We start from the raw sequence: 27,930 nt of genomic DNA, 5'->3' as shown, positions 1-27,930 counted from the left end.
AAGCTTAATAGGATGTAGAGGGGCATCTTATGCTTTGCTGTTGTGCCATCATCCCATTATATGAGTAACAATTTGATACCCAGTCAAAATGAATAACTTGTTTTGCATGCTATTCTTAGTTTTTCTTTTAAGATGTACATTTGGCCTAAAACAAATCTCTCCAACAGATACCAAGGCCACCACCAACATTCCTTTTGAGTACTCCAAGTTGGTATTTTTGAATACCTTCTATGTACCTGGTTTCATGGGAATATAAAAATATACATATTTGGAATTTATGCGTAGGATTCAATTTCCACAAGTCTCTGGAAAAGCTAAACTAATAGAAAGGAGATGCAGGAACAGCATGATAAATTTCATTATCCAGTGCTTGTTTTCGGTTCTTAATATGGTTTTCCTCACTTTTTTCTCTCAGGTATATTCAGAGGTGGCTATGATTTATTGGTGAGGTCCAGGCTGGCCTTAGCCGATGGAGTGACCATGCAGGTGACTGTCAGAAGCAAAGAGAGAACACCTGTAGATGTTATCTTAGCTTCTGTTGGATAAATGCTTACTGGACAAGAGGAAACTGATGCACACTTCATGGTCAGTGGGCTTTTAGGCTAGTGGCATCAGTTTCCCAGAATCAGACTTTTGAAGATGAATGACTTTGGAGAAGCAAATTAAACATTTGGCCCTGAGCCAGCAGATCAAGCAAATGTCTATCTTTGCGCATGGGTTGTTTTTTTTTTCTTTTTATTCTACTTGGTCAGCTTTGGGACGATAGGTGCAGCTTCGGGTGATCTTGAAAATCAAATACTATCCTATACTGCAGCTGCTTAACTTCATTTTATTCTTTAATGTGTACCTGAAAGCTCCTGGCAATGCTGGAAAATTTTTATCCCAGAGGGGTGGGGTGGGGGGGGGGGAGGGGGGGAAGCCAGAGTCCACTTTTGTCACAATTCATTTTTATTAATAGAAAATAAACACTTAATCCAGTTTCAAAGTTGTTATACTTGAAGTTGCTAATTTAAAAAAAAGTGAATTTTAAATAATCACTTAATAATCCTGCTTTGACTAAGACAATGAAATGTGGCTTTAAAAAAAAGAGTATTCAGCACCATTTGCTCATAGGTCTTTCAGAGTTTGTTCTTAAAGTTTTTGGAACTTTCCTGTCTGTAAAGTACAGGAATTACTGAGCTACATTGGAAAGCCTCTCTGGGACAGGCAGTGGGGAGTTAAGCAGTCATCATAAAGGAATCAGTGTACATTCAGCATGGTGACTTGGACTACACAACAATCCTTTCCCCTCTACAGTAGCTCAAGAGAGACATGCTTCTAACCACTGAGGTATGAGGAGTCTCAGACTGTTATTTGCTGTTAGAATTGGTCTTCCCAGCTAATAACAGTACATTTCTGGCACAGATGCTATTGGTCCTTAATGTCCTGTGATTTTAGGAAATAGTTTGGATTTAGTTCAATTTATTCAGAAATCAAACATGTTTAATTAGCTTCACTACTCTGGCAGAGTAAGGGTATGCTGGTTTAGTATCTTTATAAAATATATATAATGTATAGGTAAATCATAGTCTTAAATCATACCTAAAATACTATGTCATTTAAACCAATATCTATTTTAACAAAATGTTTATAACTAAAAACAGCTGATGAAACACTAAATCCAAAGGTATGACAAAGAGGACTCAGCTCTGTGTTGCTTAAAGAACTTTTAAAAGGCATGTGCCCATAACGTCATTCAAGGAGAGGGAAGGAGGCCCCCTTCTCCTCCTCCTTACTATAGAATTCCTGTTGGGGGTGGGCCAGAAATTAGCACTTCTAAATATTTCAGAGAAGTCCAAAGTGTTAAAAAAGTCTTTTTGCAAAAGAACGTCTTTCTGCATCAGTGAATAGTAATGCTCATCAGAATTTCCTAATAGCACAAAAACAAAGCCAAGTCTATACATTTGATCAGATGTCAAAGTAATGGGAGGTGGACTATTATGTCAACCTTAGTCAGAGCTCCTGCTGGCTTCTTCCTATGCACTGTTCACCAATTTGAGTAAAGTGGACTTTGTGAGAGAATAATGTTTGATGGCCAGGACCTCTTTTGGGCATTTCTTCCTAAGTGGAATACACAACAGATAAGGGAGTAGGGGAGGTAATACAGGGAAGCTACTCTTTCCAGCTCAGAAGGAGTTGATGAAGCCCATATATGCATTCAAGAAGCCCATGGGATCCTCTAGCTGTGGATAGTGGCTAATGTGGTCATCCAGAATCGACACTGTGGACCGCGGCAGCGTTTTCCTAGTGGAAGAGAACAGCACGCAGGTGAACTTGAGGCTGGAGGGGGAGGGATGTAAGCCAGTGGGAAGCCCCAGTAAATGACCCTGTGGACACACCACACTGGAAGGAGCCACCAAAGAGCTTATTCACCTTCTACTCTGAAATTGTATCTTAGGCAGATAAACTTGCCAATTCCATTTATACAAACTAGTTTTTAAATGTTCATAATCCAACAAACAGCAGCTTGAAAATATAACACTTTTGCAACGATTGTCAAAGCAAGATGACTTTCAGCTCCTTAGAGAAGGATGAAGCATCAAACAAGTGGATCACACAGCAACTCACTGCCCAAGCAGAGATAACCAAGGATCTTCCCTTAATCCCAGGAGGAGATGAGAGGGGGTATTTTATTTAAAATTATATGCAAGCTGTTTACTACTAGCTTGTATCCAGTAGGCCACAGGAAGGTATGGAACATTCTTATGTGACATAATCAAGATTTCATATTCTGATACCTTCCAAATAAGTACCTAGAGAGAATAGCAACCAATGAGAAGGCACTTTTCCACAATGAGCTCTTCTCAATCTCTCCTTGCCATCTGCTCAGCCTAAATCAATGAATTGGCTTTACAATCAGACTAAAACAAACACTTCGTAGGATATATCCACTTTCAACCTTTGACTCACATGAGAGCTTTTTGTACACCAAGGAATATGTAGCAGTCATGACAGTAAAAACAGACTATGTATAAATCAAGAGAATGTATAACTGAATGTCTTGATACTACAATTATGTTAGAATAAGATTCCTCAACTCAATATTTTTATTGTTTCCTGGATGAACAGCCAGTGAGGTTAGAGACAATGGCTAGAGCCAATAGCCCTCAACAGGCAATTCTGTTTACCACTGTCAGGATGAGATACTAACGAAACATAGACCTCTCTCGGGGAGACTCACCTGTACAGCTCCAAAAACTCTGGATAGGGATTTACAGGATCCAATGGCCCATAGATAAAATGAACTAGAAAAGAGAAAAGGAATGAAATACTTAACAGCTCTCACATCTGTCCTACTCCCACCCTAAAATTAACTCCTCTCCAAAAAAAAATGTTTTCTTCTTCCTTTTTTTATTATAATAGGCAAGGTCTCTCTCTGTTGCTCAGGCTGGAGTGCAGTGGTGCAGTCATAGCTCACTGTAACCTCAAACTCGTTGGCCCAAGTGATCCTCCCACCTCAGTGTCCTCAGTAGCTGAGACTACATACAGGTGTGCAACACCACACTTGGCTAACTTTTAAATTTATCTGTAGAGAAAAATTGTTCTCACTGTGTTGCCCAGAGTGGTGCCAAACTCCTGGGCTCAAGCAGTCCTCCCGCCTCAGCCTCCCAAAGAGCTAGGATTACAGACGTGAGCCTCCTCACCCAGCCGAAGAAAATATTTTCTATAAATAATTTTTTGTGTGATAGAAAACCTAGCTTGTTTTATTAGGTAACCTCTAAAGAACTGCTAGGCACGCACCAGTTCATTCATTGGACACATCTCCTCCTACAGACAACCATTTGGTCCCTCATCCAGCTCTCCTGCACCCTGGACCAAATGGAATATGCCCAACTTTCAACATTCTCTAAGTCCAGGATACTATCATTCTTTAAGGCTCTCTTCAGTTATAACAGACCCTTGACATTTGAAATCAACCAATAATTTCCTGAGCACTATCACTATGTGTGAAACACTAATTTTTTTTTTAATCTGTAAGACTGAAAAGACAAATAAGCACAAACCACCTATAGCCTCTTGATTAGTAATCCAAACAGCCTTCCATCCGAGCAATTCAGCATGTAATGTGGCAGTCACTGACAATGCACACCACAGAAATCAGTAATACCGACTACCTTTACAGTAATGTCTCAGCTTTTTATATACTTCACTCTACACACACATCACTGTTCCAGATGTCATGAGTACAGTCGCCAGTAAAATAAAGGATACCCAGATAAATTTGAATTTCAGATGAAAAATGATTTTTTTTGGTGTAAGTAGGTCCCAAATATTGTACAACATATACTTAAATACTAAAAAAGCATTTGTTGTTCATCTAAAATTCAAATTTAACTGGATATCTTATATTTTTATTTGCTAAATCTGGTAACCCTAATTGTATAAAGGAGTTGCAATTATTTTAACCCTATAGTCCTTCAGTTTCCTATCAATAATATAAAAATACTCACTGGGGATAGTTACAGAGGCAAGAGCTCCCACCCAGCGCCTTCTGAACTTCTTCCTCTGATTGATGTACTGTAAGAGACTGTAGGACAGGTAAGTCAGCATGTGCAGAACAAGAAACCTTTACTGTTACAGGGATTCAAGGGCATAACAACAGCCACAAGGAACACAAGATACAATTTCTTAATCCAGAAGCAGTTTAGCATTCCTGGAAATCTCCCACTTAATCTATCCATTTCTGTTAACCTCTAGAGTTAACCACCATGTAGCTCTAGTAGTGATTATGCCTACTATCAATATAAGAATTAGTGGTTTTGTGTATTTATTAAGCAGGGAATGAGATCTAGAAAGGCTGATAGTTGGTTTGGATTTTATGTAACTAAAAAGCCCAGGTCTAAGGTTCCAATTTAGGCTCCACCACTACCTACCTCTCTGACTCAAATATATAACACAGATATTTCAACTCGGTTTCCTCATTTGTTGGTTTGTTTTTTAAAAGACAGGGTCTCCCTATGTTACCCAGGCTGGAGTGCAGTGGCTATTCACAGGTGCAATCATAGCTCACTACAGCTATAACTCCTGACCTCAAGAGATCCTCCCACCTCAGCCTCCCAAGTAGCTGGGAGTATAGGCATGTGCCAAAGGACCTGACTAGCCTCCCCATTTTTAAAATAAGAGGATTGTAACACATGATCTTCTGTGTTAACATCTTCTACTTTTTTTTTTTTTTTTTCTTTTTTTTTTTTGAGACGGAGCCTCACTCTGTGCCCAGGCTGAAGTGCAGTGGCATGATCTCAGTTCACTGCAACCTCCGCTTCCTGGGCTCAAGCAATTCTTGTGCCTCAGCCTCCTGAGTAGCTGGAATTACAGACGTGTGCCACCACACCTGGCTAATTTTTGTATTTTTAGTAGACACGGGGTTTCATGATGTTGGCCAGGCTGGTCTCGAACTCCTGACCTCATGTGATCCGTCCACCTTGGCCTCCCAAAGTGCTCAAATTACAGGCGTGAGCCACTGTGGCCAGCCAACATCTACTTCAAAATTCTAAGTGTAGATGTTGATGAGCACAAAGCTTCATCTGACCACAGATAAAATGGAGAGGATTCCTCTTTCTCCAGTGTAAGACACCACTGCCACATTTTAGAACTCAAACTCATGTATTCTTCTCATTCTGCCTGGCAACTCCAGGACAGTTATTTTTGTGAACCTCAAATATCTCATCTTAGAAATAGTATTTACTTTTTGGAAAGGAAAATATAATTTTAAAAGACAGTCTTAATTGTTCTTCAGTTTTTTAATACTAAAATGAAATGTTCAGGGATCCCGTTGGGGGTTAGGAGAGGGTGGGAGGATTGGCTCCCTCTGACACACAATTCCCAGCAAAGCCATCAGTAAAAACACTGGAACCTACACTGAGCCAGGTGGCTAGAAGACAGAGCCTTATCCCAAGTAGTTACAGCTATCACCACCTCTGGGTCCCTTGTGAAAGTGTCTACATTCTCATTTGAACCAAGGCATGGGAATTCTTTGTACAAGACAGAGAAAGAGAAGTCTGCCCTCTTACTCCCCGTTGCTGCAGAAAGACAGGCAAAAGGAAGAGCCTTGTACCTTGAGGGAGGCACTAGGCTACTTTCACGACCATGATTCAATACTTTGAAGCATTTAATACTAACAAGGAGTCCAGTTTCACTCTGTTTTCTATTTCTTTCTTCATATAGACCATGACTTTTTGGTTTGCCCCATAGGTTATCATCAGCCTTCCTGTGATAGGGAATAAGCCAGCAAGGAACAGAACAAGCAATCCCCACTCTCCACAAAAACACTTCTCTGGAAACCAAAGCAAAGGGTAATTTCTTACCTGTCAATGACTAAGTTCCCGTCATTGTTGCGGATCCCTGCCCACATGTCCCACAGCTCACTCTCAGAGGGCCGAGTATACGGCCCAAAGACTGGGGTGAGACTGAAAGAGTCCAAAACACAGGAAGGTAAGTGTGAGGAGAACTCAGAATGTTCAATATGGCTGGAACCTCAGAGGCCATGCAGTCTGGGCCATGCAGTCTGACCCATAAGTGATTTATGAATTCCTTCTACTTCCCTGGCAAGCGGCCAACACCTTTGCTGTAAAATATCAAGCCTTAGGATTTGGCCCAGAACTGTAATGGCAGCGACTTTTCACAACATTGCTCTAGGCCACAATCTTTGACAGTGACACTTACCCTCGGGAGAATACAAAGAAGTTCATCAGTCGTGTGAGGATAGGTGACAGCACACCTCCATCTTTGAGTAGCTGGAGGGGAATAAGTGGAAGTAAAGCTCAAGAACCCAGAGGAAGATCCTCACCGGGGCAAAAGGTTTTATACTAGGAACTAAATCTTTAGCCAAATCTCCTGCTACTGAATGGTTTGGTACTTGGCATTTTGTTTTGCCTACCCGCATTCTTCTCTCAAAGAAGACAAATCTATTTCTAATTCCATCTAAGATTACTTTTCTACAATTCACTAAATCCCTAAAACTTTAACTCTGATATATTCAAGTTTAGAGTAGGATCCTAATTTGTTCAAACATCAAGCTTGTGAACACAGATCTTTCCATAGCTGTTATTTCTCCAAATATTTGTTGATCTCTTATCTTAGGATTGGTTTTGGGTTTATGTAGGGGCCACTGCCTCTGCTTTAGTTGCCTAAGAAGGGAAAAAGTAACTTCATTAATATAAATTCACAAGGAAGAGGATTTCACTACTGCCGATTACAGGAGCTATGGCCCTTAAAAGGTCCCAGCATTATTTACGTCAGTACAAATCCTAAAACTAAAGTCTATCAGTGAAGTACCAACCTTTTGGAGAAGGAGTGGACGGTGAGTCTCAGGAAAGATACCTGTAGAAGAGACTTATCTTAGTCATTTACCTACAGCTTTAATTTTTTTTCTTTTTTTAGAGAGACGGGATCTCACTGGGTTGCCCAGCTGGTCTCGAGCTCAAGCAGTCCTCCCACCTCAGCCTCCCAAAGTGCTGGGATTACAGGTGCAAGCCACCTCGCCCAGCCTACCTACATTTAGGTCAAAGGCAAGCCCATTATCAGAAACTACCCACCCTATTCACCATCACCTCTGCAACCTTTACTACCAAAACAGAATTACAAATAACAATTTAAAACTGTCATCTAATTACTTCTCCAGGAATTCTGTGTTTAACTGGTCACAATAAATCCCACTGGAATTACTTTTCCCATCTTAAAGATAGTGAAACAGGGAGAAAATATATGGTCATCCAAAATGCTGATAACCAGGCTCTGACTCCCCTTAGCATTTCCCCCTATCACTCAGAACACAAGGGTTAATGATTTGGGCTGCAAGAATAAAACAAGAAGTTTTTAAATAAGTATAGGTCCTTTAAAAAAACCTAGAGTTTTTCCTTTTCCCTTTCTCTTCAGAGTCAGTGGAAGAAAGCCATGAGCATAAGTGATAAAGGGAGAGACGGATTTCTCTCCCAGTCTGCTCTTAAGGCATTCAGGAGACATTTGGGTATACATGAACTTGCAAGCTGGCTGCCCAGAAAGTCTAATCAGGGGTTCGGTATTTTCTAACTGAAACTTGGCACTGCCATCAGTTAGGAGTTGGGGAATCTCATACAATTAAGTCCTCACTTAACATCAGGATAGGTTCTTGGAAACTTCGGCTTTAAGCAGAATGAGGTACAGCAGGTCCTTGAATAACATCCTTTCTTTAAAACATTGATGAGAAAAAAAATTGGTTCCATTATAACGTTTCATTTAAAGTCACAGTTTCCAAGAACCCTTGATGACATTAAGTAAGGATTTTCTACACTAACATCATAGTAGTATAGAAACACTTGTGGCTTTTTTCTGTATCTTCAGTCCTATACTCTCATAACCTATTGCAGTTGTTTCAGATATGGCAAACAGTCTTTACACTCCTCATTCCTTCTGATATAGCTGTTACTAGGTCCTCCACTAGAACTTGCTATCTAATGCATTGAAAAAGCACATATGACTATAATGCAGCTTTTTATTGACTATGTAAGTAAAGTCACTATCCTTTGTAATGCTGTTTGTTTCTTTATGTAAAAACATTCAGAGAAAGGGTCCATAAATCTTGTCAGACCACCAAAGGAGTTGATGGCACAGAAGAGGTAGAGATCCCATAGTTTAATTATGTCTACTTGAAACATTATCAGATTACCATTTAGGTGCCGCTGTATCTAAAGATGGCCCTTCTAGACTACACCCACTTTCTACCTACCGCCAAGGCAATTACCTCCATTTGACAGACAGAGACTCTTTATGGTAAGCCGACCAGATCGATTCTGCTTGTACCTAGAAGGGAGATGAGGGAACACACATGTAGCTGAGCAGACTTAAACCAGTGCACCGCTGAAGACAACTCCCAAGAGAGAAAAAGGATACAAAGAGTCCAGAAACAATGTACTCTCCTAGCATCATAAGCTGAAGTCTGAAGCTCCACTGACCTGTAGAGAAGCTCCTGAGCAACAATATCTCCATAGTCATGAGAAAGAAGGTTGATCCTGCGGTTCTGGAGCCCCAGATGCCGCAAAAGCGCTTCCACGATGCTGGCCTGCTCAAATATGGAATAGTGATGTGGTCTCTGAGGAAAGGAAAGCCCACATACACAGGATGAAGTCATGAGGACAGCTCTCTGCCAGCCTGACCCTCACAGTCTGCGTCTGCCCCCACACCCCATCACCAGCCCCAGATAGGTGCCGCTTACCGGTTTGTCACTGAAGCCAAAGCCTAAGAAATCAAGGGCAATCACCCGATGAAACCTCAAGGTCAGACCTTCCCAAATCTACAAGAAAGAAAGGATGATTTGGGCTTTCTGCTCCTGCCCCTCCCTTTCACCAGACCTACAGTAGCACAGGCGCTTCAGCCCTATCTTGGCTTAACAGACTTCCATAAAGAGAAAATGCCATGAAACTACCACAGGTCCCACAGATGATCCTCTTGGAAAATGCTTTATTCCTGGTGATTAATCCCTGTTGAGGGAGGGTAACTTGGCAGTGATCCCTTCCAGAGTGCCAAGGAGTTTATTATTCCCTTCAGTAAATAAGGAACAGTTCAACATTTAATATTCTTTTAAAAGCAATTCAAATGTGCAAGAGCCTTCTAGTGCTGACAACAAAATCCTTGAGGTCATTTTAATTTTTATTAAAAAAAATTTTTTTTTTGATGCAGACTCTCGCTCTGTCACCCAGGCCGAAGTGCAGTGGTGCAATCTCGGCTCACTGCAACCTCTGCCTCCCGGGTTCAAGTGATTCTCCTGCCTCAGCCTCCCAAGTAGCTGGGATTACAGGCTTGTGCCACTATGCCTGGCTAATTTTTATACTTTTAGTAGAGATGGGGTTTTGCCATGTTGGCCTGGCTGGTCTCAAACTCCTGACCTCAGGTCATCCTCCCACCTCAGCCTCCCAAAGTGCTAGGATTTGAGCCACCGCGCCTGGCCGAGGTTTTTTAAGACATAGTAGGACGTAGAAGTCTGACTTCATTACCTTGTACCAATCGTAGCTGGATGTTGGAAAACCGTGTAAAAGCACAACTATCTCTGGACTTCCAACCACACCCACAGAGTCTAGGAAGAAGGAAAGTACAATCAATTATGCCAAATCCCTATAAAAATAACCTCGAAGATGTTAAAATCTAAGTAATCTGATACAAAGGACAAGAAACTGTGACCAAATTGACATTAAAATGACACAATTATTTTTAAAATGTAAGCTTAACTGCGTTAGGTGAGAACAGGCCTTTTCTCCTTTTAATCTGTATATTAAAACACTGTAAAAATCATGCTATGTGAAAATACTTGAAGGCACCTTGTTTACTTTCACCTCGGTGTTTTTAAAAAGCATCTCCCCATTTCTCCTTTTGTTCTGTAATATGCAAATTTTTTCACAGCAAAAAGTAAATTTTCACAGTTAAAAGCATATGATCACAACACATAAACTACAAATTCTTTGTACTTTACCATGAATGGCCTCACAGAAATTTTCTAAGATATAGCAACTATTCCCAAGGAACACCTTTAGCTTATGCTGTTTGCTCAGCACTTTTTATTCAGCAGGAGACCCAATCTAACATCAAAAACATAATAAACTATTACAAAATCCTGTCAGCTATATAAAGGGCTTAATCAACATAAACATGAACTTTTTTAATGCATATGACAATATGGAAGCATTCAGCATCATCTAAATTAGGTAAATATTTAGACAATATTAACCTTGCTAATAGTATTGGATTAAAACTGGTATATTCATGTACTGCCAGTGACATGAAAATTTGGTAATAAGGTTTTCAAAAATAATTTAGAAGCAGTTAAAAATTGTATATACTTTAGCCTAAGAGTTTTGTTCTTGAGAATCTGTGCAAATAAAATCATTCCATTTATACAAGTAATATAGTTTGAAAATGTAAGGAAAAAATAAACTGTACGGACATGAAGCTTTTCCTTCAACAATAGTTTTTTAAAACAGTAAAACTGGAAATAACCCAAGCCAACATAATAAAAATTGTATACTTACTTAATTGAATATAGCAAATGAGAGGAGGTCAGGAGCAATAATGAAAAACGGTTTATGACAAACATTTTTCGTTATTGCTCTTGACCCCCGCTCAAAATAAATCATTTCCAATCTGTTTCTCAGTTTCTTCACCTATAAAATGAGGTTAATGGCACCTATCTCCAAATGCTGTTGTGAAGATTAAACAATGAAGGTTGAAAACATAACTCAGTGCCTGGCATATGGTAATTACTTGATAAGTAGTGGTCATAATAATCACTAGCAAATTAATTTATATAATGGTATTAAGACTTAAATCACAGTTACACTACAAATAATCTACAGAAAAAGATAAAATGAAATCAGGGATGGTAAGGAGAGAGAACCAATGGTGGTTACATCTATTAATATTTTACATATTACCTGACACTAAGGTTGCTCAAAAAAAAAAAAAAAACTAATATTGGAATATATATCAAGCTACAAAGAAAACTTATACTAAAAGGTAAGGTCTGCAGGTTGGAATCTCAGTCCCAACCCCCATTCTCCCAGCAGTTTTCTGCGCTTCTCTGTAAGCACACTACACAGAAAAAGAGAGAGAGATACTCTTCTCCATCATTAAGGGGCAACAAGAGACCAATAGCCACAAAATAAATACCTCAGCTGGGACTTATGTGACCGATACACGCAGGTGTTCCAATAGTCCACTTCTTACCTTGGTAGAAGATACGCAGTCCCTTGTAAGTGAAAAACTTGCCTGAAGACTTCCATGAGTGAAGCGCAGGGGAGAGCTGAGGGGGTGGGATGTGCAGGTACGCAGCAAGCAGGGGAACGGCCAGCAGCCCCACCTGGACCCACCACTCCCTCATCCTGTAGGAAAAGCAGAGACCCACTGTAAGCAGTCAGGTAACATTGTCCACTCATCTACAAACCAAAACCTGGTAAGATGGGGTGGGAGATTGCTGTTACTATGCAATGATTACATTGCCCTTCACATAGGCACAAAGCTGACCGAGACTATAATCAAACCTCTGTCTGCCATAGCACTCGCCATATTTGTTCATCATTCTAATCTTAAGGACAAAAAATACATTATTTCAACATATAATCTTCTGCCTCTGCTCCCTGACTTTAACCCCTTAGCCCCTGCCCTTGTGGTCTTCCCAATACCTGCTGAAGAGGACTTCATATAAATAAAAGGGACATGACTTAAATGCTGGACACTCTTTCATTGACTTTTATCAAGGCTTCCCAGGAAAAAAATAACTTCTTTCTTATTTACTCCAAAAGCTCTACCATCTACCCACTAGCCCCCACCAGTAAAATGTTCAAAAAATATATATGTGCTATATCTCAGGTTTTAAAGAGTGTGTGTGTGTAGTAACTTATCACATGTCCTCAAGCAGAGAGCTGCTCCTGATTTTCAGCCCTCCTGCCTAAATGAAGCCCCATTTAGTACTCCTTTCTGGATTTGGGCTGAGAAACTGCTCAGGGTAAACAGTCTGTGAAAGTAAGATAGCTGCACTGTGTATTCCAACATAAGCAGCTTTGTCATGACCCTGAATATCTAATCTCTTGAGAGGTCAAGGCGGTAGATTACATTTCTGCTTTTCTTAGCAGACTCTTTAAGTTTCCATTTAATTTCCTAAGACGCTCCCCCACCCCCAGATAAGGCATAACTCATACCCAGCGTGTAAGAATTGATTTTGTCTTTGGAAAAAGAGCACTGGTTGGTACACCCAACCCTCCCATGCCCAGGACTTCAAAGGCACAAGTCAGTTTATCCACATTGACAAGGAGTGCCAAACAGGAATTATCAACAGTTCTGTCTCAAGTCTATGACTTCTGATGGTCAACAGATCAAGAATTGTCAGTAGAATGGAAGTTCTCTCAAAACAGCCAGAATGGAAAAAATACCCTCCAAAACTAAAATTAGAGTTGTCATAGAGCTGAAATAAATTAATTGCTAAAGCCCTGGGGGAAATGGCTTTCCGTCTGTACACACATTCTTCCCTATTGCCTGTAATCTACCTACCCGTTCGCTAACTTCAACTTACAAGATACTTTTTCCCCCCAAATCCCCGATACTTTTTGCTAAACTCTAAAAACAAGCCTGTGGTTTTACAGTGGTAAAATAACCATGTTTCTTAAAGAATGTCAGCTCCCCAGGCTATTTTTTAGGCATTACTAGGGCAGTCATTTCCTTTTTTCTCCAAAGTACCTGTCCATAAGACGGAGAGAACCATTTGGTCCTACTTCTCAAGATAATACTAGAAATGGTTCAAAAAAGTGCCAGAACATGATGGTTATATCACAGTTTTCACCCCACAACAATAGCAGGCTATATCCCAATATCCTTGAAAGGTCAGATGACAAAAAGCATTAGGTTTTGACGATTATTTGCCCAGCCCTATCTGTCCTGTACTTTAATGTATACATTTTCATGTGCGGATTTCATTACTCCCTTCCCCCAGTGCTTCTCATCGCATTCATCCACCGGGTTCCCTGAATCTCTGCAGTGACTCAGCAGAGAGCCCCGGGAGGGGCGGCCAGAGCGGCAAATGGGGATGCTTCCCCGCCGGTGCTTAGGAAAGTGGGGGTTAAAAAACGAAGCGATCGACCAACATACTCCACTCCTGGACACCCCCCTCCACACCCTCCTCCTCTTACTCCAAGAAAGCAAAGAGGCAACCTCTCAGGGGGCCGTTTTTTTGTCTTATTACCTCAGTAAAAATGCCCCCATGACCTTTTAGGATTTTTAGAAGTGAAGCAACCTAGCAGTCAGTAGGCAAAATGGGTTAAGCAAACATTTTTTGGCCAAAATCCCAACTATTTGATGAGCCATGAGCGGACACAATAAGCAAACTCCAGTAACAAACTTTCCAGAAATTTCTGAGCCTTGATTTCTTCATCTTGTAAACAGAAAAACACACTCCCGTAAAAATACCACCCAACCTGCCGCCCACCTGATGGCGTCGCCGCGAGACGAACCACTTTGAAAACCCGCGAAACCAAGGTGAACAATCCCTGCGCAACATGAGTTTGGTCACATCGCCGTTCTCACTCGCGCTTGTTACTGAAATCTGAAAAATACTTAAGGCGGCTGACGGGCACTGCGAGTTCTAGTCACTCTGCGGTGACTCCCGCCACCGTGATATCTGGGTCTTGAAATCCTAAGCTGCACCACGGCGATCTCGGCACTGCGATTATCCTGTTCTTGAAATCCTAAGGTGCGCCACGGAGATACCGGGGTTCTAAAAATTCTAAATCGCACCAGGGCGATGCTGGGGTCTATCCTTTAAGTCGCACCACGGCAATGGCGGGGTCTAAAAATCCTACATTGCACCAGGGTTTTGCCGGGATCTATAAATCCTAAATCGCGCCACGGCAACGGCGGAGTCTAAAAATCCTGAATCGCACCAGAGGGAAGCCGGAGTCTAAATATCCTAAATCAAACCAGGGCGATGCTGGGGTTTAGAAATCCTAAATCATGCTGCAGCAATGGCTGAGTATAAAAATCCTAAATCGCGCCAGGGTGATGCCAGGATCTAAAAATCCCAATTCGCATCAGGGTGAGACCAGGGTCATTATGGATCCTAAGTCATATCAAGATGACGCTGGGGTCCAGAAGTCCTAAATCTCACCAAGGCGATCCCGGGGTCTAGAAATCCTAACCCAAGGAGGTCCCGCGTTCTGAACATTCCATTGCGGACAGGAGTGACACCCCCTCCTCAAGTACGCAGAGCGGGCGCGGAATGCGTGCCGCCTGTCGGTAGAGTGTTCGCCCAGAGGCAGCCCCAGCTCGGACACGGGCACACAGTCCTCGGCTCGCCCGCGCCCTAGTCCCAGGGCGGCCAGCCACACCCCCTCGTTCCCACCGCACACCCACCTGCGGAGGCGATCTCGGCGCACCATGGCCGCGTTATCCCATGCCGCCCGCCGCAGCGTTGCAGAGCACCGGGCGCCGCGGAGCCCGCAGCCGTGCAGGGCCGGCCGCCAGCGGGGGCGCAGCCCGCAGCCCACAGCCCGCGCAGGGCGGCGCCGCGCCGGGCAGCTACAGCCACTCCGGCGTGCGCTGCGGCACTGCGCTTGCGAGGCGCAGCTGCCGCAGAGGAGGTGCCGGGGTGTGCTGGTTGCCGCGGCAGCGCAGAGCGAGTGGGCACCGACTTTTAGAGCCCACCCGCGCCCCGCCCCTAGCCCGCCCATCGCCGCAGAACCCCTACCGCCTGCTCCCCTGCTCGCCGCAGAGCCCCTCCCAGCCGCTCTACCACCGCCATGGCCACAGAGATGGGGTGCTCCTCTAACAGTGGCTCCTTTAGGGGGCACCTTCAGGGGTGTCGAGCCCCCTCCCCAAGACCCCGCTGCTCCTTCGTGAACCGCCAACCCTGAGCCCGAGATTCTGCTGCAGAAACCCTCCCCGAGTTAGGCCATGGGCAAAAACAGCAGAGCCCTGAGTGCCCCAACTCTTTCCTTAGACCACCACAAACCCCACAGGCCGCCCACAAACCCCACAGGCTGCCCACAAGCCCCACAGGAGGATGGCCGCTCAAACTAAGGGGCAGCAGGGCTCTGGGGTGCCGTCCGTGGCGCCTGCTCCCATCCCTCGTTTGAAGCGTGGGTACTGAACCGTGAGAGGTGGCGAGCCACGAGGGCCCTATGCGCCCTCAGCTTAACTACCGGTAACCACCAAGGGCACGAGCAAGCGGCTAGGGAGCAACAAGCTCTGTTGGACCCACCACCAAGCTAGTAAACAGATTCATGGGATGGCCACTATGGCCAAAGTTGCACAAAGTCCGGTTTCTCCCACTCCAGCCACCGCCACTGCGCGGGACAGGTTTCCTTTACAGCAGCGCGACGTGGTCAGCATGCCAGACGCCTGGCCACAGCAGCGCCCTCGCGGCCCCGCTCTCTGCATGCGCCGGTCCGCGCTGCCCAGAACAGTGGGCACAATTAGGAGAGCAAAGCCCCCTTTATTTACGTAAGATAGAATCACAATGCAAGGGCCCAGAGGCACAAGAAAGAGGGAGGAATTTTTCTAATCCATAATCCTTTAAAAGGCATCCCTTACGCCTTTGAAAAGTGTAGAGTATCACGAAGTGTCTGTGTTCATTTTCTGACCGTAAACTGAAATACTGGTGAACAAACGTGGGGTGCGAGCGGGTGAGCGGGGCGGCCGGCCGGTGCCCGCTGCATCCAGAGGGGGCGCTGCAGGACTCCCTTCGGTTGCGCACGGCCCAGGCCCTCCGCGGCTCTGCAACTCTGCACCCCGAAAGGTTCGGCGCTGGACCGCGGGGCATCCAACCCGGGACCGGGGGCGACCCACGGACACTGAGGAAACTACCGCCTATGAGCCTATCATCAGAACCTGTGGCACAACACAGGTACACTTCTGCAGGGGTCTGGTTGCCCCCAGTAAAAGCACTCATGAAACAAATGCTGATTTAGCACCTACAGGGCGCTGAGAACCGGGGGTGCGAAATAAATGAGAAATAGCCGCGACCCGAGAGCAAGACATGGGCCATCTGGAGGGGAAGACAGACAAGAACTGCCACTTTTTAAAATTTTCCTTTTAATTTCCTAGCAACGTTTGTGGCAGTTGACCCACTCCTCCCTAACGTGTAAGGCCCTCAGAGGCCGAGCCCAAGTATTATTCACCTTTTGTATCCCCAGAGCCCGCCACGGTGCCGGCCACAAAGCTGGCCCCTAATAAATACTGCTTGAATGAGTACAAGAATTTGAGGGCGCACAGGGGAGGAAGTAATTAAGGGGAGGGGGAAGGGTGGTCTTGAATGATGAATAGACATTTACCAAAGAGACAAAGAACATTCCAGCCGGAGGGGACGGCTTTCGCAAAGCACCGGAGGCTCAGGGCCGCGTGTTTGGGGAAAACGGGAAGTCCTTTTAGCCGGCAAAAAATTAGGCTAGCAAGAGAATTTCATCGTAGGGAATTAGGAATTTGTTCTAGAGAAAATGAGAAGCCACAGATGGATTTAAACTCTTTATGGCCTTAATTGGTTACTTAACAAAATTTAAATTAGTCTCTTTACAAGTCAAAGATTACCTATTTTAACTACCACTACCTTTTAAAGACTGAATTACTCTGCAAAATCTAAATCGGTTCTTCCAAAAAGGTAAAGACTTTCCTATTTTAATAATAACAATAACAAAAGCCTTTGTATTATATATTTTTCATATTTATTGTTCATGGAAACTTTGAGTCCTACAAACAATTCCACACTTTCATTCTCACCAGGCCAGAAACACCAGCACCCAAGATGAAGGCAATTTTCTGTTTATGGACTGAGTGCCCCATAAAGGACCTTATTCTGAAGGCCATGGAATATGTCTACCCACATGGATCAAGTGGGCAGACTGGAGGAGGAACAGTTTAAAGGCCCTGGGGGAAGCGGGGGGCGCCACGGAGAGCTCCTGAAGACAACAGGAATTCCAAGTCTGGCACTCGGGAAAAATCCTCCCTTCAGACATTATTGATGTCTGGCCGAGTAGTTAGGAAAAACTTCCTTGAAGGAGGGATTGAGGTTGAGATGGGCATGGAACCCAGGTCTTAGGCAGAGAAAGCATATTCCTGTTTGGAAGAACCCTGAGTACAGAAGTCAGCTCAAAGATATCAGCTTGGCCCAACCAGGAATTCGCTGTGGGAAGTCTAAGAGAGAAAATGCTGGCCATAATCCCCCAGCAGCCAAAGAGTTAACAAATCTTCTAAATGTGCCTGATTTACTTCCAGAAAGGAGCTTCCTCCGCAGGGGGAGAATTTGACCCAAGGTATAAAACACTCGGAGCCCTGAGAAAACACACAGCCACACATAAATTCAAAGTCGACTCTGGCTTGCTCGAAGTTGCACCCTTTCAGTTCCTCTGGACAGATGCTATCCTGGACTGTGCAGGATATCTCATGCAGTAGTACTCCCTCACCCAGTGGCTTATCACACATTCTTGTCACATTCCAAGTCTAACACAGTTCCGCCTCATGATAAGACCTCAGATTTGTGCAAAAATTCATGTAGAAAGCTCTGCATTTATTATCTCGCTGATTCACAACAGTGGTATGGGATCAGCAGAGATGGTACCACAGATTCAAGAACCATATTTTTCTAACCCCAGTTTGAGATCCATAATATGACAAGTGCAGGATATTTATGGAGACAGCAAGACACAACCAGGACTGCCACTTTCAAAAGCCATCATTGTAGATTCAAATCAACTAAAACACTTCATAATGGGAGAAACTTGGTTGAACAGCAGCACATGTTAACGAAGGGGTTTTGGTTGAGAAACTTACCGAATCAGTAAGACAGGACCCTAAAAAAGGCTACTGTGACTGCAGACTGAGGGGAAGTACCAAAAATAAGCTAATCCTACTCTATTCTGCTGGTTAGAACTCACAGAAAGCATTTTATTCTGTTCTACATAGCAGATAGATATTGAAACAGACACAAATAGGAATGTATTCAGAGAAGATCAACTAAATGAACTGCAAACTGAAGGTGTAACAGCTCTCGTATTTTAAGCTCCTACCATGAGCATGGATCTTCACCCAACATATCCCTGATCCTCACAGTAGCCTGGCTAGATGAGTATTTTCACTCACAGATTTCAGAGAGAGATACGGCAGCTCGGAACGCTAAGTGTTAGGATGTGAAGGGGCTGGGAACTGAACGCAGATGTGCCTGGCTCCAAAGTTGGCCTTCTTTCCACTACTCCACACTGCCTCCCTGTTTGAAATAGCTGGGCATGTTTAGTTTGAAGAAAAGAAGCCTTGTGGAGTAAGTAGAAGAAGGAAATGTGTTAGCAGTCCTCAAATATTTGTGGAAGCAGCATTAGACATTTTATTCTGTATGGCTCCAATGAGTGCAAATTGTAGAGAAACAGATGTCCATTCAACATAAAGAATTTTCCAACAGTAGGGGCTGTCTAGAGGGATTGGATGGCTCAGCCATTTTGGGATGGGACAAATTCTCTGTTCACTGGGGGCTGGGTAACCCTGTGGCAGGTATGCAAGCTCTGCATGTAAGACTGAATGAATGACCTGCAAGGTCTTTTCCCATCTGATGTAAAATAAGGCTCTAAGACGAACTGGAATTTGGCCAGGGTGATCCTCTACTGACGGGACAAATCCACAACTCAGTCTTCCCTAGTTATGTCCCTCAGCCCAGAACCCTTAGTACAACAGGCTGCTTCGTACTGAGGGCAAAGCAAATTGAAGACATTATCATCAATAAAATCACATCGACCTCGCTCTCAACCAAATTAACCAATGTGGCCGGGCGCAGTGGCTCACGCCTGTAATCCCAGCACTTTGAGAGGCTGAAGCAGGTGGATCACTTCAGGTCAGGAGTTCGAGACCAGCCTGGCCAACATGGTGAAACCCCGTCTCTACCAAAAATACAAAAATTAGCTATGTGTAGTGGTGTGTGCCTGTAGTCCCAGCTCCTCGGAAGGCTAAGGCAGGAGAATAGCTTGAGCCCCGGAGGCGGAAGTTGCAGTGAGATGAGATGGCGCCACTGCACTCCAGCCTGGGCAACAGAGCGAGACTTCATCTCAAAAACAAAACAAAACAACAACAAATTAACCAATATATCCCTGAAGCGACTGGTGTGTTCCTCTTCAGGCCCATTTTTGAGTAAAAGTGTTTGGCTGTAAAAAGCTCAAAAGATGAGTGGTAGACGAGGGAAGCAGTGGAACTGAATAATCTCTTACCCAAATAAGATGACCCTAAATGACAGACGGTTGTTTCTCCAGGTGACAGTATTAGTGGGCACCCCTAAACTATCTTCACACACCCTCTGCATTACTCCACACATCCCATTATCCCACAGCTGGTACTTCTTTACCAGGTACTCCTGCCCCACTATCCCGCACCTAGAGGACATTTTATCCACTCAAACAGATAAATAGGCTGAAGGATTCTAATTAAGTAACAGAATCTTGCATTTTTATAGCTCTTTACCCTTTCACATATATCATCTCATTTGTCGCTCACCACAGTCCCCTAAGGAAAACAGCTACTTTCTTTCAGACAGGCAATTTCCTAGCTGCCTGGGGAGGAAAGGGCTTCAGCACAAGCACAGTCGCTCTTTCTCGTTTTTGTTTTTTTTTTTCCTTTTACTACTTTACCACATTAGATTATGCCTCCAGCCAGAATGAGTCAACCAGGAGCAGGTGCTTCCGTTTTCCTCGATTGCTCTCCTCACCTCACACCTTCTTCAGCTGTCCCCCTCCCTGAACCAGGCCCCCAGCCGCGCCACTACTGCCGCTCTCCGCCCTGGTGACCCCAGCGCCTGGACCGGCACCTGCAGCTCCGACCCCGAACAGCCGCGCCCTCTACCACTCGGTCACACCCGTGTGCCTGCGACCTTTCCTACCTCCAAGGCTGGCTGTCCCACAAGTAGGAAGGCGCAGCCTCCCAAGAAATCGAGTCCCCACGCCCAGGAGGGCGGGTGGAGCCAGCTAACGGAATGACTAAACGCTGTCGCGGGGGTCAAGCCTCGGCAAGGGTTGTGTGACTTTTGTGTTCTCTACGACCCCGAGGTGCTGGGAGACGACGACCGAGGCTCTCGCCCACGTGGCCCTCTTCTGGACCCGCGGCGGCGCACCTCGTGCGGGGACCCACGCGCCCCGGGAGCCCTTCCCTCGCCAGCACAGCCTCACGCCTCCTGGGCCACGCGCACTTACCTGCCCCCAAGACTGGTGTGGCCCACGCACACGAGCCACACCCCCAAGGAGGACTAGTCCCACTCCTGGAGCGGGCTGCGAGGGTGCACGTGGAGGCTCCACTCCTTCCCCGCCCGCCTCTTACCTGATTCAGGTAAGACCTGGGCTACAGGACTCCATGTTTGGGAGAACCGGTTGCGCATGCGCTTCCTGAGGCCAGAGGTTCTCGGCCTTCACCCTGTTCCCAAGGAGGACCCGGCCACGAATACGCGGCTCGGGGCTAGAGCGTCGCCAGGTCCGCGCACAAGCCCATCGCCCCCGAGCCCAGCATGTGCTGCCGCCTTCTCCCTGCCAGGCGTCAGCGCCACCTATTGCAAAGGGTATGAAATGGCAGGCCGTGGCTTCGACAATAGCCTCCGGCATTGGATAGAGAATAAAATTGTATTCGGCCTGATCTGAGTACTTTTACATAATAAAAGTGAAGGCCAAAGAAGTGACATTTTGATAGTTATTAGCTACCTAGAGATCTTTGGCGAGCCTTCCGTATTTCAGCCATTCCCCTAATTTCGCAATTACCCTAAAGATGGTCTCCATCGCCAGCCCTCCCTCTACCCCGTGCTCTAGATCCTTATATTTGCCTGCTTTCTGCTGTTCACATGGCGAACACAGACATCACATACTCAACAAGGGCTAGGTGAAATTCACTACCCTTTCTCTACCTCCTCTTTCCCACACTACAAACTGACCCCTGTCCTAAGAACTGATGCTTCCTTTTCTAGTCTGTATCTTGGTTAATGCACTTCCATCCACCCCTGCCTCCCACACACTGTCACCAACCGCTGTGGAACAGAGGAATGAGGCCAAGGGGTCGGGTACCCTTGGATACAGATCCCAACAAGTTCCCTCCTCCCCATCCTTTTCATCTTACCTCCCAAGGGTCTCTTGAATTCATCTTGCTCCCCTCCATTCCTAATGCCATTTGCCCTTGTTCGGGGCATTATTTCTCACCTGGACTACTGCCTCCTAATTGGCTTCCAAGTCTCCACCATCACACCTTTCTGGTCCATCATTCACAAACCTGCCAAAGTGATTTTTCTAAAATGCAAATCTGATCACATCTCTCTTCTAAAACTCTTTACTGATACCCTATTGCTGGTGCTAAATTCAAGCTCTTTAGCTCTGCATGCAAAACACTTCAAAATCTGGTCCTTGCCTTGACTTCCTCTAGAATCTTCTATCTTACCACCTCCATCTTACCCACCCCCACCAAAACCTCATGATCTGACCAAACATTACTAATTATACTTCCTCCCAAAACACCATGCGGTTTCCTTTCTCCGTGCCTTTACACATGTTCTCCAGGACCAGCTATGTCCTGTCCCACTTGGGCTACCTAAAAAATTCCTCTTCATTCTTTAAAAATCAATGTAATTTTCACATCCTCTTGCAAGCCTTCCATGAAACTTTCCTATGGAAATGATCCCTCCCTCCTCTGTGCTTTCCCTGTCCCTCAGTTGCCTTATCACATTGTTTTGTGATGATGTTTGCAGACCTGTCTTGTCTCTCCTACCACAGAGCTGAGCTTCTTGAGGACAAGGACAGCATCTTACTCATTTCTATGTCCCTTTTGCCAACCCAACATTTTAATTTTCTTTTTATAGACAAGAGATCTCACCCTGTCTCCCAGGTTGGAGTGCAGTGGTGTGATCATAGCTTGCTGCAGCCTCAAACTCCTGAGCTCAAGAAATCCTCCTGCTTCAGCCTCTCGAATAGCTGGTATTACAGGCATGCACCATCATGCCCAGCTCAACCCAACATTTTATAATAATGATGATAAGAATGAATAACAGCAAACATTTGTTCATTGCTTTGTGCCAGACGCTGTGCTGAATTTCTCATATGTACATTTTTAACTTCTGATGATTACCCTATGAAGAACTATTATTATCCTAATTTTACTAATGAGAAAACAGGCTTTGAAAGATTAAGGAGCTTCCCATGGTTGCAGAGCTGGTAAATTGTGGAATCAAGATTTAAATCCAGATCTATCTGCTCATGTTTATCTATTCATCAGTTTGATAGAACTAAAATATTTGAAAAACCACTAGTCATTTTTTAAAGTATTAATGCTTACAGAGTTAATTTATCTTTTAAAGGGAAAACACATAGCTATTCTACTCTAGTGGATGGAAATAGAGTGTTCTAATTTAAACTAATGGTATAGAAAGCCAAATAAATACTCTTGATGTCAGGCTAAATGAGAAAATTATCCTACTTTTATCCCATATAATCCATTCTTATTATATGAATGTTATGAGTATTTTTGCTTAGAGATTGATATATTACAAACCAGTAATAGATTTTTCTCAAAAACTCCTTTTGAAGAAGAGAGATCTAAATTGAAAGACAACCATAGAATGTTTAATGAGTTGTGAGAGATGAAGATACCAAGATATTGTGAGGGACATGTGAGGTCTAAAGGAGTTAATATGTGTAAAGCACTTGGTGGAGTGCCTGGCACAGAGGAAGCACTGTGTTATTGCTGCCGCTGTTCTTATTAAGAACTTCAAGTAGCTTGCAATCCAGTGGTAGAGATAAACGCATAAGCTGACAACAAGTAATGTGATAAATGATGTAATTCAGCTATGATCAAAATTCTGTGGGCGTTCCAAGGGGACAGGGTCTGCCAGGGAATAGGGAGAGTGGCAGGAAAACAAGATGGCATCCAGAGATCCCACAACTGCAGAGTGAGCACGTTGCTAGAACTAGAGCAATGCAACCTTTTTCAGAAACACTTTATTTGTTGGCAAATATTTTACTACTAAAGGCTTTACTTCTTAGAATCCACAATGTTTAAAGTTTCCACAGTTTCAAGCACTCCTTTGCCTCTGGTGGTTGGGGGAAGGGGGCCACTGGGCGGAAGAGCAAGGCTTTCACCAAGATGATATGAGAATGGGGAACAGGGGGAAGAGGTCTCTGAAGCTTATGAAGATGTGGCCCAGTACTCAAAGGAAGTTCTGGCCTCACCTAGAAGTCCAACTAGGATGTTCAGACTCCAGGAGGGGAAGACAGATTCCCATCCCCCAGGCTCCTGTCCCTTTCTAGCAGAGGAGAAACAGTGGAGCACAGACTTGATGATGTGTATATTGAGCAAGAGGGAAGGGGTAGGCGGTGGAGCTGTGGCCCAACTTGGCAGGCATTGCCCGAGAAAGCCCACCTTTTTCCTCCAAACCCATGCCAGGTGTCTAGCACACTAACTCAGTGTTTCCTAAGCCAAATGACATGGAAGGCTGCTTAAAAGTCTACATTCTTTACTACAGGCCATTAACTTTATGTAGGCAAAACATATTTATGTTCCTCCGGTTCTTCAATAAACAGAGTAAAGAAACTTTCTGTGGGTAGTTCACTCTGGACCGGTGAAAAGAGGGCAGCTGTTCTGATGTGAATAACTAATAAAACATATACAGAGAAAAAAAGTTCAAAATTAAACAGCGGAACACTGTTGGTAGAATTAAATAGATACAACTTTTTGGGAAGGCATTTTGGCAATAGCTATCAAACTTGACCCAGCTATTCCACTGTTTCACATTTATACTTTATGTATACTCCCTGACACATGTCTAAGAACAAACAATGCTGTATTATTTGGAAAAAAAAATTCAAACTGGAAACAAATGTCCATCTGCAGGGTGCTAGTTATGAGGTTGTCTAACGTGTAAAGCTTCCCAATGTTACATGAAAGAGCAAAGTTCAAAATAGTGTGTATATTGTAATCCTAGTTGTCTAACATATATGTACCATGTATCTAAACATCTATAGTTACATTTATAATATTGGTATAGATGTATATGTATTAGAAATGCTGGAAAGATCTAGGTGGGGCAAATTGGCAGCACAGGAACAAATTTAATCTGCAGGAAGATTTGTTTGTTGGTTGTTGTTGTTTTTTCACTTAAATTAGAATGCCTTTAGGAGAGGCTCCCATATCAGTTCCTATTTATTCCTCAATGTATTCCCTGTTATCTTACACTGTCTGCTTCCCTCAGTTCCTTCTGGCCCTCAGAGGCAAATGAGGAAAGAAATCATGGTGGTGGGGGCAGCTGAAGGGATGCTTTAGTCTTTCCTTTCCGTTTCAACACTAAGCAAACATTACTTCATAACTTAAGGGAGGGTAGACTAGGAACTGCCATCATTTCACATCCATGAGAAGAAGGAATAGAGGAAAATAAGGATTCTGGAAGAAGAGGCACTGAGTGGGAAGTGATTGCTATAGTCTAGATAAGGAGCAAGGAGAGTTCGAACTAGCCAGTGACAGCAAGGATAAATTGTGAAACCCAGGTTTAAAGCCTCTTTCTGAATCCCTTCTTGGCTACTACAGTTAAAGGAATGCACAAGCTCCCTCATTCCTTCTTTCTCCACCATGAAAAATTGCAGCCTGTGGTTGATCACATGGGCTGCTGGGCAGAGCTTGATCACATGGGCTGTTGTGCTCTATGGGAGTCTAACTCTGCCCATAGCACACCCAGAAAGTCTCATTCTCCTGCCCCTGCAAGTTAAGTTCTCACTCTTCACAGTGCTGGCACCAGCTGTGTAGGAAGCAGGAGCTGTCAGCACCAAAGGTACTATGGAAATCAAACCCGAATGTACCGGAGCCAAGGTCTACCAGAGAGTACTGTCCTGACCCATGTCTACAACATGGGATCGGTGGTTTCCCCAGTTAACATCAAGATAATATTGAAAACTCTACAGTCTGCAAAGTAAAGATTTACCTTAAAAGAAGAACAAGGAACGCTTCCAAGTGAAACATTCTTTTGTTTTTGGCAGCAGCTAAAAGTCAGACTGGTGCAAGAGTCCTGGAGGCCATATTTTATCTATTTTATCTACTGAAAATTCTTCAGTTGAATGAAATTATTTATTTAGAAAGGTTTCACTGAATTTAGGCTGGTATTTCAGAGACTTTCTCCTCTGTGATCTAAGCAGTGGGGAATGGAATATGGTACTAAAGTGGGGAGATTGAACCATGAATAAAGTCAGATCCATAAATTACTCCTCTCTTTGGCCTGTTCATTTCTCAAAAAAAAAAAAAAAAAAGAACAAAGAAAGGAACAAAACCCAGAATTTCTAAAACCATAGATGGGGTGCCTTCCCATCTGTAACCCACCTACCCCCATTTCCACTATCTCCATCCTACAACACTCTGCTTATCATAGTTGTTCAAGCACTTTAAGGCAAATCCACTGAGTTCACACAAGTATCCCAAATGTCCATCAACTGATGAAGGGATAAAAATAAAATGTGGCATATCTGTACAATGGAATATTATTAATCAATAAAAGGGATTGAAGGACTAATCCATGCTACAACATGGGTGAACCTTGAAAAGTAAAAGAAACCAGTCACAAAAGAACATATATTGTATGATTCCATTTATATAAAATGTCCAGAATAGGCAAATCTATAAAGACACAAAGTAGATTAGTGGTTGCCTAGGACTGGAATGGGGAACAGTGAAGGGGAGTGATTGCTAATGGGTACAGGGTTTTCTAGGGAGGTGATGAAAATATTCTAAAATTGGTAGTCGTGATGGTTACACAACTCTGTAAATAACAGAAAGCCATATGATTGTATACTTTAAGTAGGTGAGTTATATGGCATGTAAATTATATCTCAATAAAGTTATTTAAAAAGATGTATACCAAGAAAATATTAATTTAAAAAGCTGAAGTGGCATAATTTTGATGCTACTTCAATAATGATACATTCCTTCTTCTAAAAAAATTTAGAACAAAGATTATATCATGAGTAAAGAAAGACTTCACAATGAAAAAGGGATCAATTTATCAAAACAATAAAAAAATCCTAAAAGCATATGCATATGATAGTAAAGCTTCAAAATAACTGAAGCAAAAACTGATGATAATTTGTGGAGAAATAGACACATCCACAATTATAACTGGGGATAAATACTCTTTTCTCAATAACATAAAGGGGAAGTAGAGAGAATCAGGATATAGAATGCTTGAGCAACATAATAATCAACTTGAACTAATTGCTATAAAGAAAGCTTCACACAACAAAAGTAGAACACATTCTTTTCAACTACACATGAAATATTCACCAAGATAGATCATATTATGAACCATAAAATAGGTCTCAACAAATTTTGAATTCATATGACATATGTTCTCTAACCACAGTAGAATTAAATTATAAATCAGTAACAGAAAAATACATGGAAGTCCTCAAATATTTGAAAATTAAACAATAGACTTATATGGGTGGGCATGGTGGCCCATGCCTGTAATCCCAGCACTTTGGGAAGCCAAGGTGGGTGGATCACTTGGGTCCAGGAGTTTGAGACCAGCCTGGGCAACATGGCAAGACCTCGTCTCTACAAAAAATAAACAAAACAAAAAAAAAGTAGCCAGGCACGATGGCACATGCCTGTAGTTCCAGCTACTTGGGTAGCTGAGGTGGGAGCATTGCTTGAGCCTGGGAGGTCAAGCCTGCAGTAAGCTGTGATGGCACCACTGCACTCCAGTCTGGGTGACAGAGTGAGACCCTGTTTAAAAAAAAAAAAAAGAAAGAAAAAAAAAGTCTCCAAGCCTAGATGACTTTACTTGGTAGCTCTTCCAAACATTTCAGGAAAAAATGATCCCAATTTTTCATAAAATCTTCTAGAAATAGAAGAAGCAGGACATTTCCCAACTTATGAGGCCAGCATTATTCACTTGCCAAAAGCAGACAAAGGCATTACAAGAAGAAAAAAACTACACACTAGTATCGTCATGAACACAGATGCAGGAATTCTCAGCAAATTTGTGGCAAGTTGAATCTAGCAATATATAAATGGATGACCTATTATAAACAAATGGTGTTCATCCCAGGGATCTTGAAATTGTTTTAACATTCAAAAATCAATTAATATAGCTCACCATATTAACAGACCGAAAAAGAAAAAGCAATCTCAATAGATTCAGGAAAGCATTTGGCAAAATTCAAACTCCATTCTTGATCAAAACTCTCAGGTGATGCATATACAAAAAGCCCAGACTTCACCCCTACACAATATATTCATGTAAGAACACTGCACTTTACCCCCTTTATTTATAAAAATTAAAAAAAATTTTAAACTCTCAGCAAACTGAAAATAGAAGAAATCTTCCTCAATCTGATAAAGGACATGTATTAAAAACCTACAACTAACATTATTCTTGATACCTTCTCCCCTAATACAGAGAAC

At 43.3% G+C, this 27,930-nt stretch overlaps 2 protein-coding genes across 5 annotated transcripts in view; one reads left to right on the top strand and one right to left on the bottom strand.

Annotated features, from left to right (window-relative positions):
- Positions 1 to 985, top strand: part of COPG2 (COPI coat complex subunit gamma 2) — a 162,683-nt gene extending 161,698 nt beyond the window's left edge. For both annotated transcript variants that reach the window (XM_024249541.3, XM_054560634.2), the window contains exon 24: positions 416 to 985. In XM_024249541.3, coding sequence (XP_024105309.1) covers positions 416 to 546 — 131 coding nt within the window. In that variant the 3' untranslated portion in view covers positions 547 to 985. The remainder of the gene's footprint in view (positions 1 to 415) is intronic.
- On the bottom strand, positions 931 to 20,941 carry MEST (mesoderm specific transcript). 3 transcript variants are annotated; one of them, XM_024249542.3, is made up of 12 exons: positions 20,833 to 20,941; positions 11,731 to 11,885; positions 10,008 to 10,087; positions 9,230 to 9,307; positions 8,970 to 9,106; positions 8,759 to 8,817; positions 7,319 to 7,359; positions 6,703 to 6,773; positions 6,345 to 6,446; positions 4,491 to 4,567; positions 3,221 to 3,284; positions 931 to 2,283 (listed from the first exon to the last, which is right to left on the bottom strand). In XM_024249542.3, the coding sequence occupies exons 2-12, from the start codon at positions 11,882 to 11,884 to the stop codon at positions 2,166 to 2,168; spliced, it is 981 nt and encodes a 326-aa protein (XP_024105310.1). In that variant the 5' UTR covers position 11,885; positions 20,833 to 20,941; the 3' UTR covers positions 931 to 2,165. The 3 variants fall into 3 exon arrangements, with proteins under 3 accessions (XP_024105310.1, XP_054416619.1, XP_002818499.2); XM_054560644.2 differs by lacking the exon at positions 20,833 to 20,941 and adding an exon at positions 20,709 to 20,727; XM_002818453.5 differs by lacking the exon at positions 20,833 to 20,941 and adding an exon at positions 14,905 to 15,466.
- Between the last annotated feature and the right edge of the window lie 6,989 nt (positions 20,942 to 27,930).

This window comes from Pongo abelii, chromosome 6 (assembly GCF_028885655.2).
Source record: "Pongo abelii isolate AG06213 chromosome 6, NHGRI_mPonAbe1-v2.0_pri, whole genome shotgun sequence".
NCBI lineage: Eukaryota > Metazoa > Chordata > Mammalia > Primates > Hominidae > Pongo > Pongo abelii.
This window is presented reverse-complemented; position numbering and strand designations above follow the sequence as displayed.

Excerpts from the sequence above, each read along its gene's own strand:
- MEST (XM_002818453.5), bottom strand. The coding sequence starts at position 15,221 with ATGGGCGGGCTAGGGGCGGGGCGCGGGTGGGCTCTAAAAGTCGGTGCC. Across the intron at positions 7,360-8,758 it reads TCTCTGTCTGTCAAATGGAG|GTATCTTTCCTGAGACTCAC; the intron begins GTAATTGCCTTG and ends TCTCTTCTACAG. Across the intron at positions 2,284-3,220 it reads GAGTTTTTGGAGCTGTACAG|GAAAACGCTGCCGCGGTCCA; the intron begins GTGAGTCTCCCC and ends CTCTTCCACTAG.